This window comes from Cygnus olor, chromosome 1 (assembly GCF_009769625.2).
Source record: "Cygnus olor isolate bCygOlo1 chromosome 1, bCygOlo1.pri.v2, whole genome shotgun sequence".
Taxonomy (NCBI): Eukaryota; Metazoa; Chordata; class Aves; order Anseriformes; family Anatidae; genus Cygnus; species Cygnus olor.
The window spans coordinates 15,541,474-15,556,910 of NC_049169.1; the positions used below are offsets into that span (position 1 = coordinate 15,541,474).

At 42.6% G+C, this 15,437-nt stretch overlaps 1 protein-coding gene across 1 annotated transcript in view; it reads right to left on the minus strand.

Annotated features, from left to right (window-relative positions):
- Positions 1 to 15,437, minus strand: part of LAMB4 (laminin subunit beta 4) — a gene marked incomplete at its 5' end in the record, with an annotated part of 45,781 nt that overhangs the window by 3,731 nt on the left and 26,613 nt on the right. Inside the window, 11 exon segments of the mRNA XM_040543320.1 lie at positions 473 to 626; positions 1,664 to 1,840; positions 2,085 to 2,218; positions 2,829 to 3,041; positions 4,850 to 5,003; positions 6,949 to 7,152; positions 8,074 to 8,279; positions 11,354 to 11,514; positions 11,889 to 12,264; positions 13,150 to 13,246; positions 14,460 to 14,680. Of these exon segments, the coding sequence (XP_040399254.1) occupies positions 473 to 626; positions 1,664 to 1,840; positions 2,085 to 2,218; positions 2,829 to 3,041; positions 4,850 to 5,003; positions 6,949 to 7,152; positions 8,074 to 8,279; positions 11,354 to 11,514; positions 11,889 to 12,264; positions 13,150 to 13,246; positions 14,460 to 14,680 (2,097 nt within the window).

Consider the following 15,437-nt stretch of genomic DNA (forward strand, 5'->3'; position numbering starts at 1 on the left):
GAAAAACAGTTCCATGCAGCTCTCTGTAACACAAGTCATCACACTGGTAGTATAAGAAAAGGCAGAATACAAATGAAGGATCGAAAGCCCAAATGCCCAAAGCAAGGACATAAATCAAAGCTCCCAGGTAAAGCTGCAGCTAAGTTTTTTGGAGCCCTTCTCTGACAGCCTGGGACAGGTTGCACAGATTTTGTGCTTCTCCTATTTTTCCACTGCCTGAGTCAAATCACTGCAAGTCCCTCTGTGCACACTTCTTGACCTCTGCTTATAGCAACCAGTGTATGTCAGAAAATGTACATAAGCCAAACCAAATCGGCTACTTGGAAACTGAGAAGCTTCAAGCAGGGATTTTCACTAGCTAAATTGTTTTAAACCCAATTTCAGGTGAATCTAGTCTGCTGGTATCTGTGAGAAAGGCTTTCAGTTAAAGTTCCACAATTTCTGCTGCTCTTTATGAAAGGGAGAACACCACCTGTTACTCTTTTAATTTTTTTTTCAATCTCTTCAGCCAGTTTTTCTGCTTCTTCTTTCAGCTGCTTCACTTTCGCTAGAGTTGCTTTTGGAGGTCCTTTGGCTTTCAGCCTGTCGTGAAGAATGGTGTACTTCCTTTTAATGGCAGCAAATTCCTGTAACAAAAAGCCATTTGTTGGTTTAGGAGCACCTCATAATTAGTCTGGCATACCCAAGACGATTTTTAGACAGTTTATGAATATCCTGTTTGAACCAAACTTAAAATCTCACATTCTCTTAAGTTAAATAAATGAAAACATAAATAAATCCATACTAAGTATACATTGAACAGTGCTTTGCAAAACCAGGTATAATTTGATTAAACACACTGCCAGTGGAGCAATTTGAAGTGTCAATGGAGGGTGAGGATGTAAAGAAAATCCAGTGTAAGATTTTTAAAGCTTATGCTGTTACTACTTCTTTTGATGGGGCTTGTCTGTAGATTGCATTTTTGCCATGAGGCTTGAATCAAATGTAATGAATTATCTGTAGCATCATTTTTTTAAACAATTTTGGATGTAGGAATATTTACTGGCTACCTCCTTTTCTTGCTGATTTAGGGTGCCTTGGAGGCTGCAGTTTAGATTTCTACTGTTTTTCTTATAACCTGGCCACTTAGTTGTGCTCTCCCTTCAGAGCTGTGGGTACCTGGTTCTTGTCACACAGCATTTTAGTAAATTTTCAGCTGCCTCAGCGCATTCTCAAAAACTGGAGCTATCGAGCAGCAGCCAGCCACAACCTCCACATAACTCCCACCGCGATTTTCCCTGAAGGAGAACAGCACAAGATGAATGGCCAGACTGCTTCCATCACTCACATATTTTAATATTTGGTTTTGTGATTTGCTCTGTTGTGTTTTCTGGTGCCCATGGTGACTACGAGTCTTATACACAGTGTGAGGAAGAATGTCACAGAGTAGCTAGAGAAATGTGTGTGTTTTTTTTCATTCAAGCAAACAGAAGTTTGGAGAACCTCTAGAAACCTTAAAGCAATAAGGAAATTAGACTTAACCTGGGGGATTGCACACTGTGTGGCATAAGGACAGCTTAGAGTTTTGAGGAGAGCAGGGTAGCACAATTACACTTCCGAATCAAAAATACTATCAAACATGTACACAACCTTTTTTCCTTTAATATGTGACAGAATGGCTTACGTTGTCAATTTTCCGAGCTCGCTTGAATGCTGCTTCTGCCCCTGCTCTTGCACTCGTAGCTTGATTCCTGTTCATCAGCATTTTCGTCTGCAGCGTGGCAATTCCATCTTCCACCTCGGACTGTTTTGCTGAAAAGTCATTGAGTTCATCGCCTGTCTTGTTCAGTTGGTTCTCAGCCTAGAACAGAAGGAGGCTGTGGTTTCTTATGCCATGTCCACCCAGCCTGCAGGGCTTGGTAATGAAGGAGGTGAATGGCAACTGATAAAAAAGAAGAGACCCTTACACATTGTGGAATTGATATTGTATCTGAGACACATTCTGGTTTTATTTATTTTACATTTACGTTGAGGAAGATTTGAGATGAACTATCTTTTTCTAAAATGTATGTTGCAAATAAATTAAAAGATTTACAGCAAGATACCTGTGAGATTTGCGTTCTGATTCCTTGTATCTCTTCATTCAACTTTATGAAGGTATTTTTGAAGCGTCCTTGGGAGCTCACAGCATTTTTTAGTTTCTCATTAATTTCACGCACAGGTGGAAGAGCTTTAGCTGCTTTCCTTAAAAAAGGAAAAATAAAAACGTGTGTAGTATTGTGGTGTGGAGAGAAGGCAAAGCAAGAACACATTGCAAACGCACCCATGCTCACATGCAGAAATGTTCCCTCAAGTCCACCAACAGCTGTTAAAAGTGTGATTTGTTAGCTGGCAAAGCACGACACCAGCAAGGCGCCTTGTGTGGGAGTGCATTAACTGCTACGATGAAGCTGAGGATGGATACTGCAAGCAATGCTGGTAAGGAAAGGTCACTTATGAGGCGAACATATTTTCTCCCTCCCCAGTTCTGGCTCTTCTTCCTCACCCATATTTCAGCCTCCCAGTGAACCAGGTGTAATGACCCACATGGAAGGATGTAGCTGCCTCGGTCCTTTGCATTCAGCAGGCAGGACCGGGAGCCCTGGGGAGCTGCCACCTCTTGCAGCAGGTCAGATCCCGCAGCCCAGGCCAACGTGGCTACTTGCTGCTGCAAAATGGCAATCTGAAATGTGCTGAAATCTGGACTTCCCCTCCAGAGTTCCCAGGACACTCAGTGCCTGGGGTACAGAGCAGTCCTTTTGCACGCAGTGCCATCTCAGATGGAGTCAGCATGTAAGAGAACAGCCTACTCACTCAGCATCTTGTGCCCCCCCCCAGCAGTGTCTGAGCCGCTTCCATTTTCCTGTTTCTCTTATTTGCATTCAGTTTGTACTTCTGACAGTGGGCCATAATGCTTCGGATTTTGCCAAGCATGCTCGTTAGCTCTCGTGGAGTCAGGGGCAGGTTGATTTCCAGGACATAACTCGCCACCTTCTCAATGTCTTCTGGAGGCGCGCTCTCATCTGCAACAGAAACTGAGCTTGGGATGTTCTGAAGTGGAGGCTTCCTCCCAGCGAAATGTAAAGGATCGTTAGGGTTGCCTAGATATTGAGTTATGCGGCAAAATAAAGCTGACAAGCACAGCAAGGGGATAAGAGAATTATCTCCGCCATTTTGTGATTTAATATTAATGCTTCCAGGTACTGCTGTTGGTGTTGTCAGAGCTGACTGAGCTGAGGATTTGAACCCACTTTGAACTGGGTTATTAAAATTCTGATGCAGAACTGAACCCATGGAAGGTTTTAAGTCGGCATGAGGCACAGCCAGATGTGTCAGAGCCCATTTCTCCCTCGGTCCCCAGATCAAAGAGGCGCTGGGGAGACCGGGGTGTGAAGGAAGCTTTCCAAGCCAGCTGGTGGGAGTAATCCCTTCCCTGGAGTTGCCACAGCGCTCAGAAAGTGGTTCCTCCGCTGCTTAATGTGGAAAGCTAAGCTGCAGAGGGGAATTTGGGACAGACTGAGATAGGATGGGAATTTACAGTAGGAAAGACATACTTTAGCAACCCCTCTTCCAAATGCTCTCATCCCAATACGAACTGTGCTAAGAGGTGCAGGTATCCAGGGTTAGAGTAGCTAATGCCTTGCAAAGTCCCATCATCACTTCTGTTTTCTGCTCACTTCCCCTTGTAGACAAGAACTTAGGTGATAAGGCAGTTGAAACATGCTACATTTGTGCTAATGCTCCAAAGTAACTTACCAAGAATTAAACAAAAGGCAGTTACTGTGCAACCAAGAGTGCATTTCTGAGAGCTATCTTCTGTCAAAATACATTAATCTAAAACCACTATGCCAGTTGCTGTAGAGTACAGCAGATTTGATGTAATTGTATGCATTTTAGCTGCTATGGTGCATAAACTTCAATTTACAAACCAAAAATTGATGAATAAATCCTTTACAATTATTAGTAAATACCATATGTCTTCTAAGAAACATAAAAGAAGAGCCAAAGATGAAATTCTCAGTTGCAACCAAATAAAAATATGACACCACTAAGGACTTAAACTGAGTTTTTCCTTCAAATTCAGAAAAATAACTTAAATGTTCCTGAACAAAGGAAGTCCTCTGCCCTCACTCCCTCGCTGTTGTTTGGATACGGAGGTATGAATGCCAAAGGACTGCCAACATGCAATCCTTAGAGAATTATGAGATCAGCTACATTCAAGAGATTATACTAACACAGTTGAACTCCTTTTATGTGCGTCTGGTAAAAGACATTTCTGCAATTGTGAGGGTGGAAAAAGTTTTAGGGCATGTATTGTTATTTTGTTATTTTTTTTGTGAGGGCTGAAGTCCTACCAGAATCCTTTGATTCCTCAAGTTACAGTTTTATGGAGAAGATGGAGCAGTTTGTCACTTTGTGTCCTAATTCCCACGCTCCCTACAGAGAGCCTCTATTTATGGGCTGGGAAGAAGAGGGTGGAATAACAATTTGAGGGTGCATTGAAGATGCCTGGATGTTATATATTGTATGAAATTATATTAGCGGACCTTTTGTCAGATGAACCAGGAACTGAGGGAATCACTTGCCTGCTTCAAATTAAGCAAATTAATAAAAGATGACAATCAGAACATAGCAATCTATGGGAAAATTAATACAAAATACCATCATGTGGGAAAAAAGAAACAACAGAATCAAAAAAAGATGCACAGATCAGGAGGTAGACAAGAAATTTGATATGCATGCAGCTAGATCACTTTCTAGCCATCTATTATGTTAACATTACATTGAAATATATATATATGAGTCAGAAGAACTTTCCTTGCATATTTACCTAACAAGAAGTCTTTCACTTTTTTGATGAACTCCTTTGTGATTTCTTGGTCAACTTCAATCTGGTTCTTAGCTCTCTCCAGTTCCCCATTAAACAGTGAACCTTTCAGCTTGGTGTCTTCCGCCATCTTTCTGATGCTTTCAACCTGGAAATACTATTAGAAACAGCAGTGCCATTTTCTGGAGGCTGTATATCATTGCTTGGCAAGTTGAGCTCTGACAGATACTTTTGATACAAACCTCAGATGGAGTCGCTTGATGTGCCTTTGAAAAACCTGTAGTAGGAGACCACTTTGGGCAGCTCTCGAAGTTGTTAAGTCATGGCCTTTGGCCTTAGAAAAAACCTAAATCAAGCTATTTTTTTATTTTGTGCAACCACTGCTAAAACACAGCCACTTCTGTTCCTAAAAGAAGGTGCTGACTTATTTTCTGTTGCAGTATTGCGCCGTGTCATTGACCAGATTCAGTACAGAAAAGGCACATAATTTCATTCGCCTTTTCACACCAGAATTGCTGCTAAAAATGCACTTAAAATGACACAGGTAAAAAAGCTAGAATTAATGCTTGTCTTTAAAAGTTAAATTTTGCCATTAAATTAATATATTTGATCATTTAACTGAGAACTTTAGTTTAATTACCAAACCCCAACAGTACTTTGCTTTGCTGGGGGCTGTGCTTTGCTCTTAAGGAAATGCACAGGGATGGAGGGAAGAGATTCCCTGTTACCCTAGGCAGCAAGAAAAACAATGATGTTTTTACTTCTGAAACGTCCGCGGGATGCCCATCACTGCTGTCCCTGCATGTACTGGGGCCTCAATGTGTGCCCTGACTGCTCATTTCTACACCTGGTAGCTGCACAGCAATGTCATGTGGACTCTAACGGGAGGAAATGGATGCCCAGACACCCTGCAGGGAGGGGACAAAGCCACAGCAGAATGATGTTTCTGTTGGAAAATGGCTTTTGCCTATCACTGTAACTGGCGTTGTCTCTGATTGTTAATGAGAACAAACTGTCTTCACTGTCATCTGGGGACTTGTCTGTTTTGCTTCCTTTGCACGTTGCATCGGCCACGCTTTGAGTTATTTTCAGTGCTCCTCTGTAGTAAAGTGGAGCAGCCAAATACTCGATGCCCTTTTAAACATTATGGGGGGCAGAAAAGCTTCAGCTTGAAATTATCTGCAATAATTCCTTTATGGCAACCATAATAGTAAAATGAAGTTGTATAAATTGAGCTTAATGATATGCGGAGTAATAATATCAATGCAATAAACGTGGGCCATGCTCAGTCTACTGACAAAGGGCTCCATTTGAATCCTTCCCAATAAAAATATAGACAACACTAGCCTCATGCTACCGAATTCCATAGGCACAAGACACCATGACCCATGAGACCTTGGAAGCTGTGAGGAAGAGGAAGGCATTGATAGACATAGTCGCTTGGTGGGACTGCTTCTAATACTCCTGGCACTGAACCACAATATGCCTACTGTATTGGGATGGAGTCCATGACTAGGTCACTGCTCTCTGCCCAAAGAGCAGCTGAGTTTTTGTAGATTTGGGGCTTACTACTACATCTTTGCTCAATTTAGCTATCCACAATTCACCCATCCAAATCTAAGCCAGCCATTCTTGCAAAGTGGAAAAAAAAAAAAAAGTACCTTCAGGCAACGACAGACATAGAGCTGGTATGGAGAAAATGAAGCTGGAGTTGCCTGACTCTTCCCACTGATTATAAAAGGAGGGTGGGTGACTAGCTGTGATGTAGCCAACTCCATCCCTGTGAAGGGAGGTGGCAGAACCCCCATCCTTAGCTCCCTCTCTGATTATAAGTTCTAGAAGCAAACTGGCCTTTTCTGATTCCCAGGAACAGTTTTTCCTCCCTAATGTGACAAAGCATCCAGGGAGAGCAGAGGAAAAGCTTACTTTGCAAAGACAGCAGTGCTGTAGGAAGCACATAACTCCCTGGGTTTTGAGGGTTTTAGCCCAACTGTGGACTTACGGACAGGACACTGTTCATGCACGGTGTTTCCCAGGAGGGGACCACCATCTTTCCCATCTCCATCCATTGCATCGAACAAATATAAGTTTGATATGTGTACCTGATTCTCAGGTTCCTGTAGCTGACTAGTCAAGTTAGTTAACAGGACAGCAGTCTCCTCAGCCTTCCTGAAGGCATCGGAGGAGAGGGGAAGAGCTCCGCTGCAGTTTGGGCCACCACAGTCCGTGAGTCCCTGGCTGTCCCGGCACAATGCTCCACCACAGGCTGCTGCAGTGCAGGGCAGGTTCCCTGGCACCCCGCAGATCTGAAATAAAGAAGATGTTAGTGTCAGGACTCCTCTGGGCATCTGAAACAACCTCCTGCGGGAAGGATGTTGGGCATAATGTGAACATTGAACATTGCATGGGATTTTCCCCAAAAGTCACGGTTTAATATCTCCAAAGATAGGGTCACAGACTGTAACAGGACCCCCTTCCCTGACCTGAAGAATGCGATAGCAGCCCCCAGCTCCAACCCCCTCTTTGCAGGAACCATTTTTGGGGCTCTTTGTGTTATATGTAGGCCTCTGCTTCACTCTGTGGCAAAAGTGTTGAAACCGTCCCCTGGCCATATCCAGTCCATGGGGCATCCAAACCCATCCTGCTTGTTCTGAAGGACCCTGATCACGTCTCACACAGCATGGTACCATGCCTAGACCTCTACATATTTTGACACAGATGTCAGTCAAGGCTAAAGTCCGATGTGGATGTGCTCTGCCAGATGTCAGTGTTGGCTAAAGATGCTGTCAGGTAATCATTGCTGTCCAGCAGAAGGTTCCTGGCCTTCCTGTCCCACAGGTGCTGCAAAGGACATGAACATCCCTCATCCACTCCAGGGCAAAGTTGCTCTGCTTAGGTTAAGCCACTGATGGAGGAGGTTGGTGTCAATTTTTTTGAATTTACACGGAAGTCCTCTTGAGACTACAAAGTGCTTGAGATTGGAAACAGTCCCTGCCGGTGGGCCTGCCCTGGGAACAATAGCTTGCAGAAGGGTGGTAGCAACCACAGCTGAGAAGTACAGCTGTTTCTGACGTGACTGCATGGCTGTGCCAGGGAAGTGGCCTTTTCCAGGTTTAAAATGCATGTAATCACCCTTTTAAAATAAAAACTAATAGCAGCATCAAAAAAAAAAATACAAAAAAAAAGTAGTTTTTATTTATCTCCTGTTAAAAACCTACAGTACTTACCTTTTCATTTAAGTTTTGGATGTCAGGGATCTTGATCATCTTGAGCTGCTCCAGCACATTGCTTCCTTTCAAGGCCTGCTGGCCCATCACAGCGAGCGTGCTGTTCCTGGTGTATTCAGAGTATCTTATGACTGGGGTTGTCCCACTGCTTTTCTCTTCTGCCAGCAATGACATTTCAAAGTGTTTCCTAATGTTGCTGATGGCCTCTATAGCAATAGAAATAGTGGTTAGTACTAACTGTATTTTGGTTGCATTTAATTCAAGTATTTACTTGAATTCCAGACAAATGGTGAATGACGGGTAACTCAGTCTGTGTCACTGGTGGTTGATGTGGGTCAGCAGGGAGGGACAGGAACTGTGATTTCCTCAGTCCAATTTTTAAATCCTTTATTCAGCCAGCTACCAAGCAGGAATTGATACCCATAAAACCTTCTAAAATAGACACAAATGCACTGGATCTTGTGCTATTCTCCAGAATCGAAGTTTAGGCAGAAAACTGTTCCTGCTAGTTGTGAAACCTATGAAATGACCACCAGGTCTGGGACTGTGACACAGGAAAGCATTTGTCCTCTCCTTGGTCAGCATAGTACCCAAAAGTTAAACAGTCAGCTTAACTAAGCCCAAACTGTAGATTACAATTGGGAATTTATGAGTTTTCTTTGGCTCTGGAAAAATTCATTTGCAGGGTTGATGTGCTAAAAAAAAATGCATTTCCATGATAAGCCTGTAGGCCAAGTAACAAACATTTTCTTGTTTACTTAGTGTAACCTTTTTCTCTAGTAGAGACTCAAAAGGCATGGAGAATATTCATTTTATTTTATTTTATTTTATTTTATTTTATTTTATTTTATTTTATTTTATTTTATTTTATTCTATTTTATTTTATTCTATTTTATTTTTAGCCTAAAGAAAGGACTCAGGCCTTTTGTGAAACTCACAATTCAAAGCTGCTGCTGTCAAGGCTTCCCGGATCTCCAGGGAACCCAAAGTTTTCTGGACATCCCCAGGCAGAAGTATGTGCAATGAGCCAGAACTGATGTGTCAGCAGCGAAAAAGCATTAGAGGTCATTGACTAGCGACCCTCTGTGCTGATAATGGCTCAGTTACTGGTTGAAGTCAATAAGAAGAATCTCATCAAGTCCTGACTGCTTTCTACCAGGCACTAAAGCTCTTGGCCTTGCTTTGGCTGAAGCTGACCAATGTTTAATTACCATGTGGAACTGGGGCTGTTTGTTTTATCTTGTAACTCTTGGAAACAACGTACAGTTTCAAGTTAGATACTAATATAAAATACCTGGCAAGGGGCTGCTGTGACTCCATATCTAAGCATGCGGCTGTTTTCTATGCAACATTTCCATTGCAGGAATATTTTACAGTGGTTCAGCTCTTCATTAAATGGCCCAAATATATTTTTCATGCTTGGTTTGTGATGGAGCTGTAGAGTTTCCAAGTTCCTTTATGTTAAACATAGCTTGATTTACAGCCTAGGAAGCCACACTCACCACACTACCACGCCACAGTGGCTGCAAAGCCAGGGGCCAAGGCTGGAGGAGGTAATTTAATGAGATTTCATAAGCTGCAAGCCTTCTTTTAAGGACATGTTTGTTTTGTTTTTTCCAGGGATTTTAATTCATCATTAGATCTTGACATTTCCAGGTCAGACAGCTGAGTACATGCCCATGAGGAGCTCAGGAAGAGTCCTGAACTCATTTCACTTGATCCTCTGCAAGGAGAGGTAGTTAGGAGGTAGGTAGGAGCCCATTCCCCATGTGTGTCCAGAGCACAAGTGTCAAATGCGCCCCAGATGGGGTACAGGGCATATCCTCCATCCTGCTCTACCCCACTTGCTTTGGTCAGGACAAAGCAGGCAGAGCCATAGCTAGGATTTGCTGCTGGTCCTGGAATGAAGAAAGGAAGAGGGAACCAGGCTTTCTCCCAGACATCAGGGAAGACAGTTGTCCTGAGGGAAAAGTAATTTCTGTGCTGCTAGATGTTTGGTAGCAGGACGAATGAATATTTGTGGTTCTGACCAGCAATTCAACTTATATTCAAGGTCTTCCTCTCCCCACACCCCCATGTGCTTTTTATAGGGCTGTTTATCTGCCTCTGGAAGCCGAAAGATGAAGCAGAATTGGAACATCACCAGAGAGCACCGCGGATGCTTCAGCTGTGCATCCACTGATCTCACTGGGATTTATTGTCTCTTTGCCTTCCTGCCTTTCTCAGAGTCAGCACAAGACCCGATCAAACTGGGACTCAGTGCATGGGAGAGCTGTGCTGACCTCTCGTGCAGGATCCGAGCAGAGGAGACAGTTCTCGGGGCACTGCCAAGCACAACAGTGCAGGGAGCCCTAAATCTTAATGAATCCCTCTTTTCCCCTCTTCCTTTCCCTTGGCTTTACATTCCGTTGACCTTTCCTTCATTTTATTCGATCTTTTTTAGTCCAATCTTCTTCTTGCTTGAACAAAACACAGAGGAACTCAAAGTGGGGGTGCAATGCCTGTAGCTGGTGTCTTCCGTGGTGCTTACCATGTCTTCTGGGGGTTTGTATCTTGGCAGCCATCTCTTTGGTCATTTGGTAGAGTGTACACTGTTGAAAATCTGCTGTTGTGGATGATCTAGTGTCTGCTCAAGATCCCTGACTGATACATTCCCATCTTTCTCCAGAATTCAGCCTGTGACACTGTTATTACTGCCATTAGCAGCTGATGGGAGTATACTTAGCTCAAGCAGAGGCGGTGTAATTATTTAAAAAATGTCAAACAACTCAGTTCTGATTTCACATTTTTTGATGATGGAGAGCGAGTTCCTTACCACATAAAGTAATGCATTTTCCCATGGGAACACTGAAGAGTTGCACTATGACTCTCTGCTTTAATTAAACAAACTATTGCCGTACATTTTTTAAGTATTGCTAAGAGCAATAGGAGTCAGAAGCAGGGAAAAAAAATCATTTGCTCTTCTACTGTATGATTTGTGAGTCTATAATGTGAAACTGGGTGGCCTTTAAATCCTGATGTAAACATCAGGACTCATGGGATTTTTGACTGACATGACCCTGGTGCATGCATCTGAAATTTATGATGCTAGAAATCATGGCATTTTACAACAAAAGAGAGTTTGGAAATTAGTATAATTATGTTCTTAGCATTTCCATTTTTTCTCAACCTATGGAACTAAAAGCTAGGGATCTTTGAAATGTGTGGTTCAATGGTTCAAAACATTGTGAAATTTCATGGAATATGTTTACTTATTCCAGTTAATTACTGGCTGACTTACCTTTGAGGTTCAAGTAATGAAAACTGTGATGCAGATGCACTTTCTGTTGTAGAAGTTCATAGACAAGGTCAGCTTCTTCCCTAATATCTTCAATGTTCTCATTAAGGTCAGGAAATTCATACAGCATTCTAGGAAGGGGACCCATTTGTGCAACTTTTTCTCTACAAGGGAAATGACAGTTGTCAGTAATCAGACTGAAATGTTCTTAAACTGCAACTGAGGTACACAATATTTTAGATGACAAGAGTTAAATTTCTAAATGAGCAGAAACATTTACTTGTAATGGCTTATTTAGGAATCTTCTAGGAACTGGAAAATTCCCGCATTTAAGTACATGCCTGTGGGGGGGAAAATATTATATATAAAGATTATTTTGTTCACAGATCTATTGGAAACAGTGAATTAGCACTCCAACATCTGTGTGCTGATCAGAAACAGGATTTGAAGGTAAGGGTAAGCAAAGGTAAGGCTGGTGAAGCCTGGGGGAAGATTGCTTTCTTAGCCAAGTGATTTTAACAGGGCAGTCAATTCTTACTGAACGTAGCCATGAAAATCCTTGATGCCTGTGAGTGCCTCCAGTGAAAGAACAGGATGCTTCAAAATTCTTTCAGTTTCAGAAATGGCATCTTCAAAGGTTTTGAAGCGCATGTCACAGCTGGGCATTCGTCCTCCTTTATCCTCTAGACTTGCAGCAAACCTCATTAGTCCTTGAACAGTCTGGGTGAGGGCAGTAATTTCGGCGTCCCACTGATCAAAACACAGATGACACTGACGGCAAGAGGGAAAGTCTTTCTCGAAGCCACGGCCGCACTGGTTGCAGAACCACCCCGTGACACCAGCACGGCAGTTACACGCGCCGGTGGCTTTGTCGCACTGGGGCTGGCTGGTTCCCTCCAGGTTACACGCACATGCTGCAAGAAAGGGACAGCAAGTCACATGCAGTTGTCCCTTCTCTGCAGGAGTAACACATACAGGAGACACAATCGTGCACTTCAACGGTGCAAACAGAAACTGGTTCTCTCTGCTGCTGTTTGAGCCTGCTAGGCTGGGTCTGCAGAGATCAGTGGATCAACATTATGTTGATCAACATTAATGTTGACCAATGGATCAACATTATCCCGCTGAGCAGACCACTCATGGGGTTTCTTTTTCTTGATGTGATTCTACTGCTACTTGCTCCTTGGACCATGTTGGAGTTTTCCCCCACTGTGTGCAGCTCTGCTCCTCTAGCACTATGTCTCTGTGACCACCTCTCAGTAAAGAACCTTTTCCTAACATCCAATCTGAACAACAAAAATGGACATAAAATATTATTTGGAGACACTTATCAGCCTGCACAACCTGGAAATCAGCACCACTGATCAGAGGAGCTCAGACTAGGTCCCTGGCTTTGGGACAGCTAAAGTCAGGTGAGATAAATCCCTTCTGAAACTTCACCCTGGTACTCCCTGGGGTGGGGAGCTGTCTGTTGAGAGCTGCACTACACTCCACTTCTGCAGCCTTCAGCTAGTGTAGACCATTTCTAAATAGCAGAGGGTGAAACCAGTGTTCACGTTAGAGTGAAAGGGACTACATGTCTAACATCTCTTCTTTAGCTCTTGCATCCATATTCACATCATAACTGTAGAGGGAAAAGTACTGATAAATAATATAAACAATTTTATCCATCTTGTACACTCAAATGTGTTAAAGTTTATTTCTCTAGATATAAGTCCTGTCTTCTCTGTGAACGTAAGGGCCAAGCATTTCTTTTGCAGCAGTTTCTAGTCTGGTTGTCCCCACTTAGTAATACTTACAAATGCAATGCATCTGGGGATTGCCAAAGTAATTTTCCTCACATTCATCACAACGTCTTCCACCATAGCCAAGCTTACATGGACACTGGCCTGTAAGCTGTAAAGACAGGTCAGGATTAAACAGCTGCCCACACGGAATGACTGGACAGACATTATTTGCTGGGTTTCTTTCTTGCTCTGTCATACAGCTGCATGGGGACTGCAGTGACACAGCTTCCATATGTTCTTTAAACAACATGGTTTATACATGATAAGCCACTTTTCCCACCTTCCTCCTGAAGGCTGTGAAAACAAAATGGGCATGGAAAGCTGGCTTTTCTTTACTGATATGAAAAGTTTTGTATGGTCCAGCCTACAGATGATCTTTGAGAACTCATCCTTTGACTATTATCTGAAAGAGGATTTTTTTTCTTCCTTTTGCAAAACAGATTAATATCTTATTTTTGCTTGAACAAAGCTTAACATTTCAACTTTTAACTACATGATATATTAGCTGTAACAGAAAACCTCCAGGGTATACTATGCACATTGCCCTAGAAAATTTATTTTGGAATTCAGCAGCAAAATTAAACTGCAGGGAATTACAGCTCTGATAACTGGTATAACTCAGAAAAGCAGTAGTAGTGTAGTTCTGTCACGTTAAGAGCTACATTTCCTGGGAAAAATAATAAATCCGCTAAATAAACCAGAACAAACAGAAAGCATAATGAAGGGAAAATGTGAAAGCATATCAGCAAGAACTTGGCATAAGGTCCTGGTGCTATGTAGTCAAGAGCAAAATTGCAGTTGTCTTCATGGGACCACAATTTTAGCTCTCTATTCTGAAGCATTGTTTTATTTTTTCTACGTTCTTGCTCTAGAAAGTGCACAGGAATTAAAGGTGAGAAAAGATACTGTAGCAGTCTGATTGATGATGCATGATTAATGTAATGGCAGCAGCTTCTACTTTATGAAAGGAAACACTTAAAAAAACACATACAAGTCTCTTGGGCCCAAGCCTGGACTTTCTGTTTCCCTGTATGTATGTGAATGAGGCATTTTTTCCTATATATCATTTTCTCTTCAATTTCTACAATCCACTTTGCAAAGAAACACACAAGCAAAGAGAAATTGCTTGCAAGCAAAGTCACAGTATCAGAACAGCACATTTGATATACTGACTCCAAGCCCAGTTGTAACAACTGCAAATTTCAAAGACTCATTGTTTTCAGGGTGCAAGACAGAAAAACATTCTTATAGGAGCAGGTCCCAAGCATGCCAGGCCAAAATGCCACCATCCCAGTTCCCAGAGAGCAGAGTAGTTTCCTTGCCTGGTTGCACTGGTTGCTTTGGGTGTTTTTCGGCTCACAGTCGCAGAGCTGACATCCTTTTCTGCTAGCCAGGTCCCAGTAGCCAGGCGCACACTGGTTGCACGTGGCGCCCACCACGTTGGGCAGGCAGGGGCAAGTGCCAGTGGCCGGGTCACACAGACAGGCTGCATCCCTCCCTGGGCACATGGCAGGGAGGACACCTGTGAGATTGCATGTGCAGACTGGAAAAAAAAAAAGGACAACTACTACAGCAGGTGCTGATACAGCAGATGAGCAAACAGAATTGTACATAAAGCACAGCTTGGCCTTGAAACATGGCTTTGAACAAACTTACTGGGAGCTTTTACTGCTTTTAATACCGGCACAAAAATGAAGGTGTAGTGAATTTTGAATCTTATTATAATGAAATGTTGAATATGTTGGATAAGGCAAAACTGATTTACAGTAGGCACTGTACAGTGTGGGAACCTCCAGTTAATGGCAAGCTGAGTAACGTAAGAAGACTTCCTTTTGAGGAGCCAAAAGTTCTTGCTAAACCATTTCTGGGTGACATCTTCCAAGAATGAATGAGGAATTGGTTTGTACTATATTTCAGAGAATCCCAGAAAAAGTGATACTTGAAAATAGATATATTTTTCTGGCCTGTTGAAATTAGACCTTCAATCAGCCACATCTGTGAAATGGTCTTTGAGAAACTTTGGGAAGAAACTTTTGACCTGCATGTTCTTGCACTCCTTCCTTTCCTCTCAAAATGCTGTTATTGACAGTGTCCTCATGTGGTCTATTAAATTTCCTGAGCAGTCTCTATTTCTAGCCATATCATCAAAACAACTGGGAAGGCAGGGAGCTCAGCAAGAGGTCATCTGGCTAACTCAGCATTGCTTTTGATTATCTTTGATTCCTTTAATTTTGATTCCTTCCTGAATGGCAAGAATGCACATTTATTTTTCTGACAGCTAATACTGATTTCAGTTCACA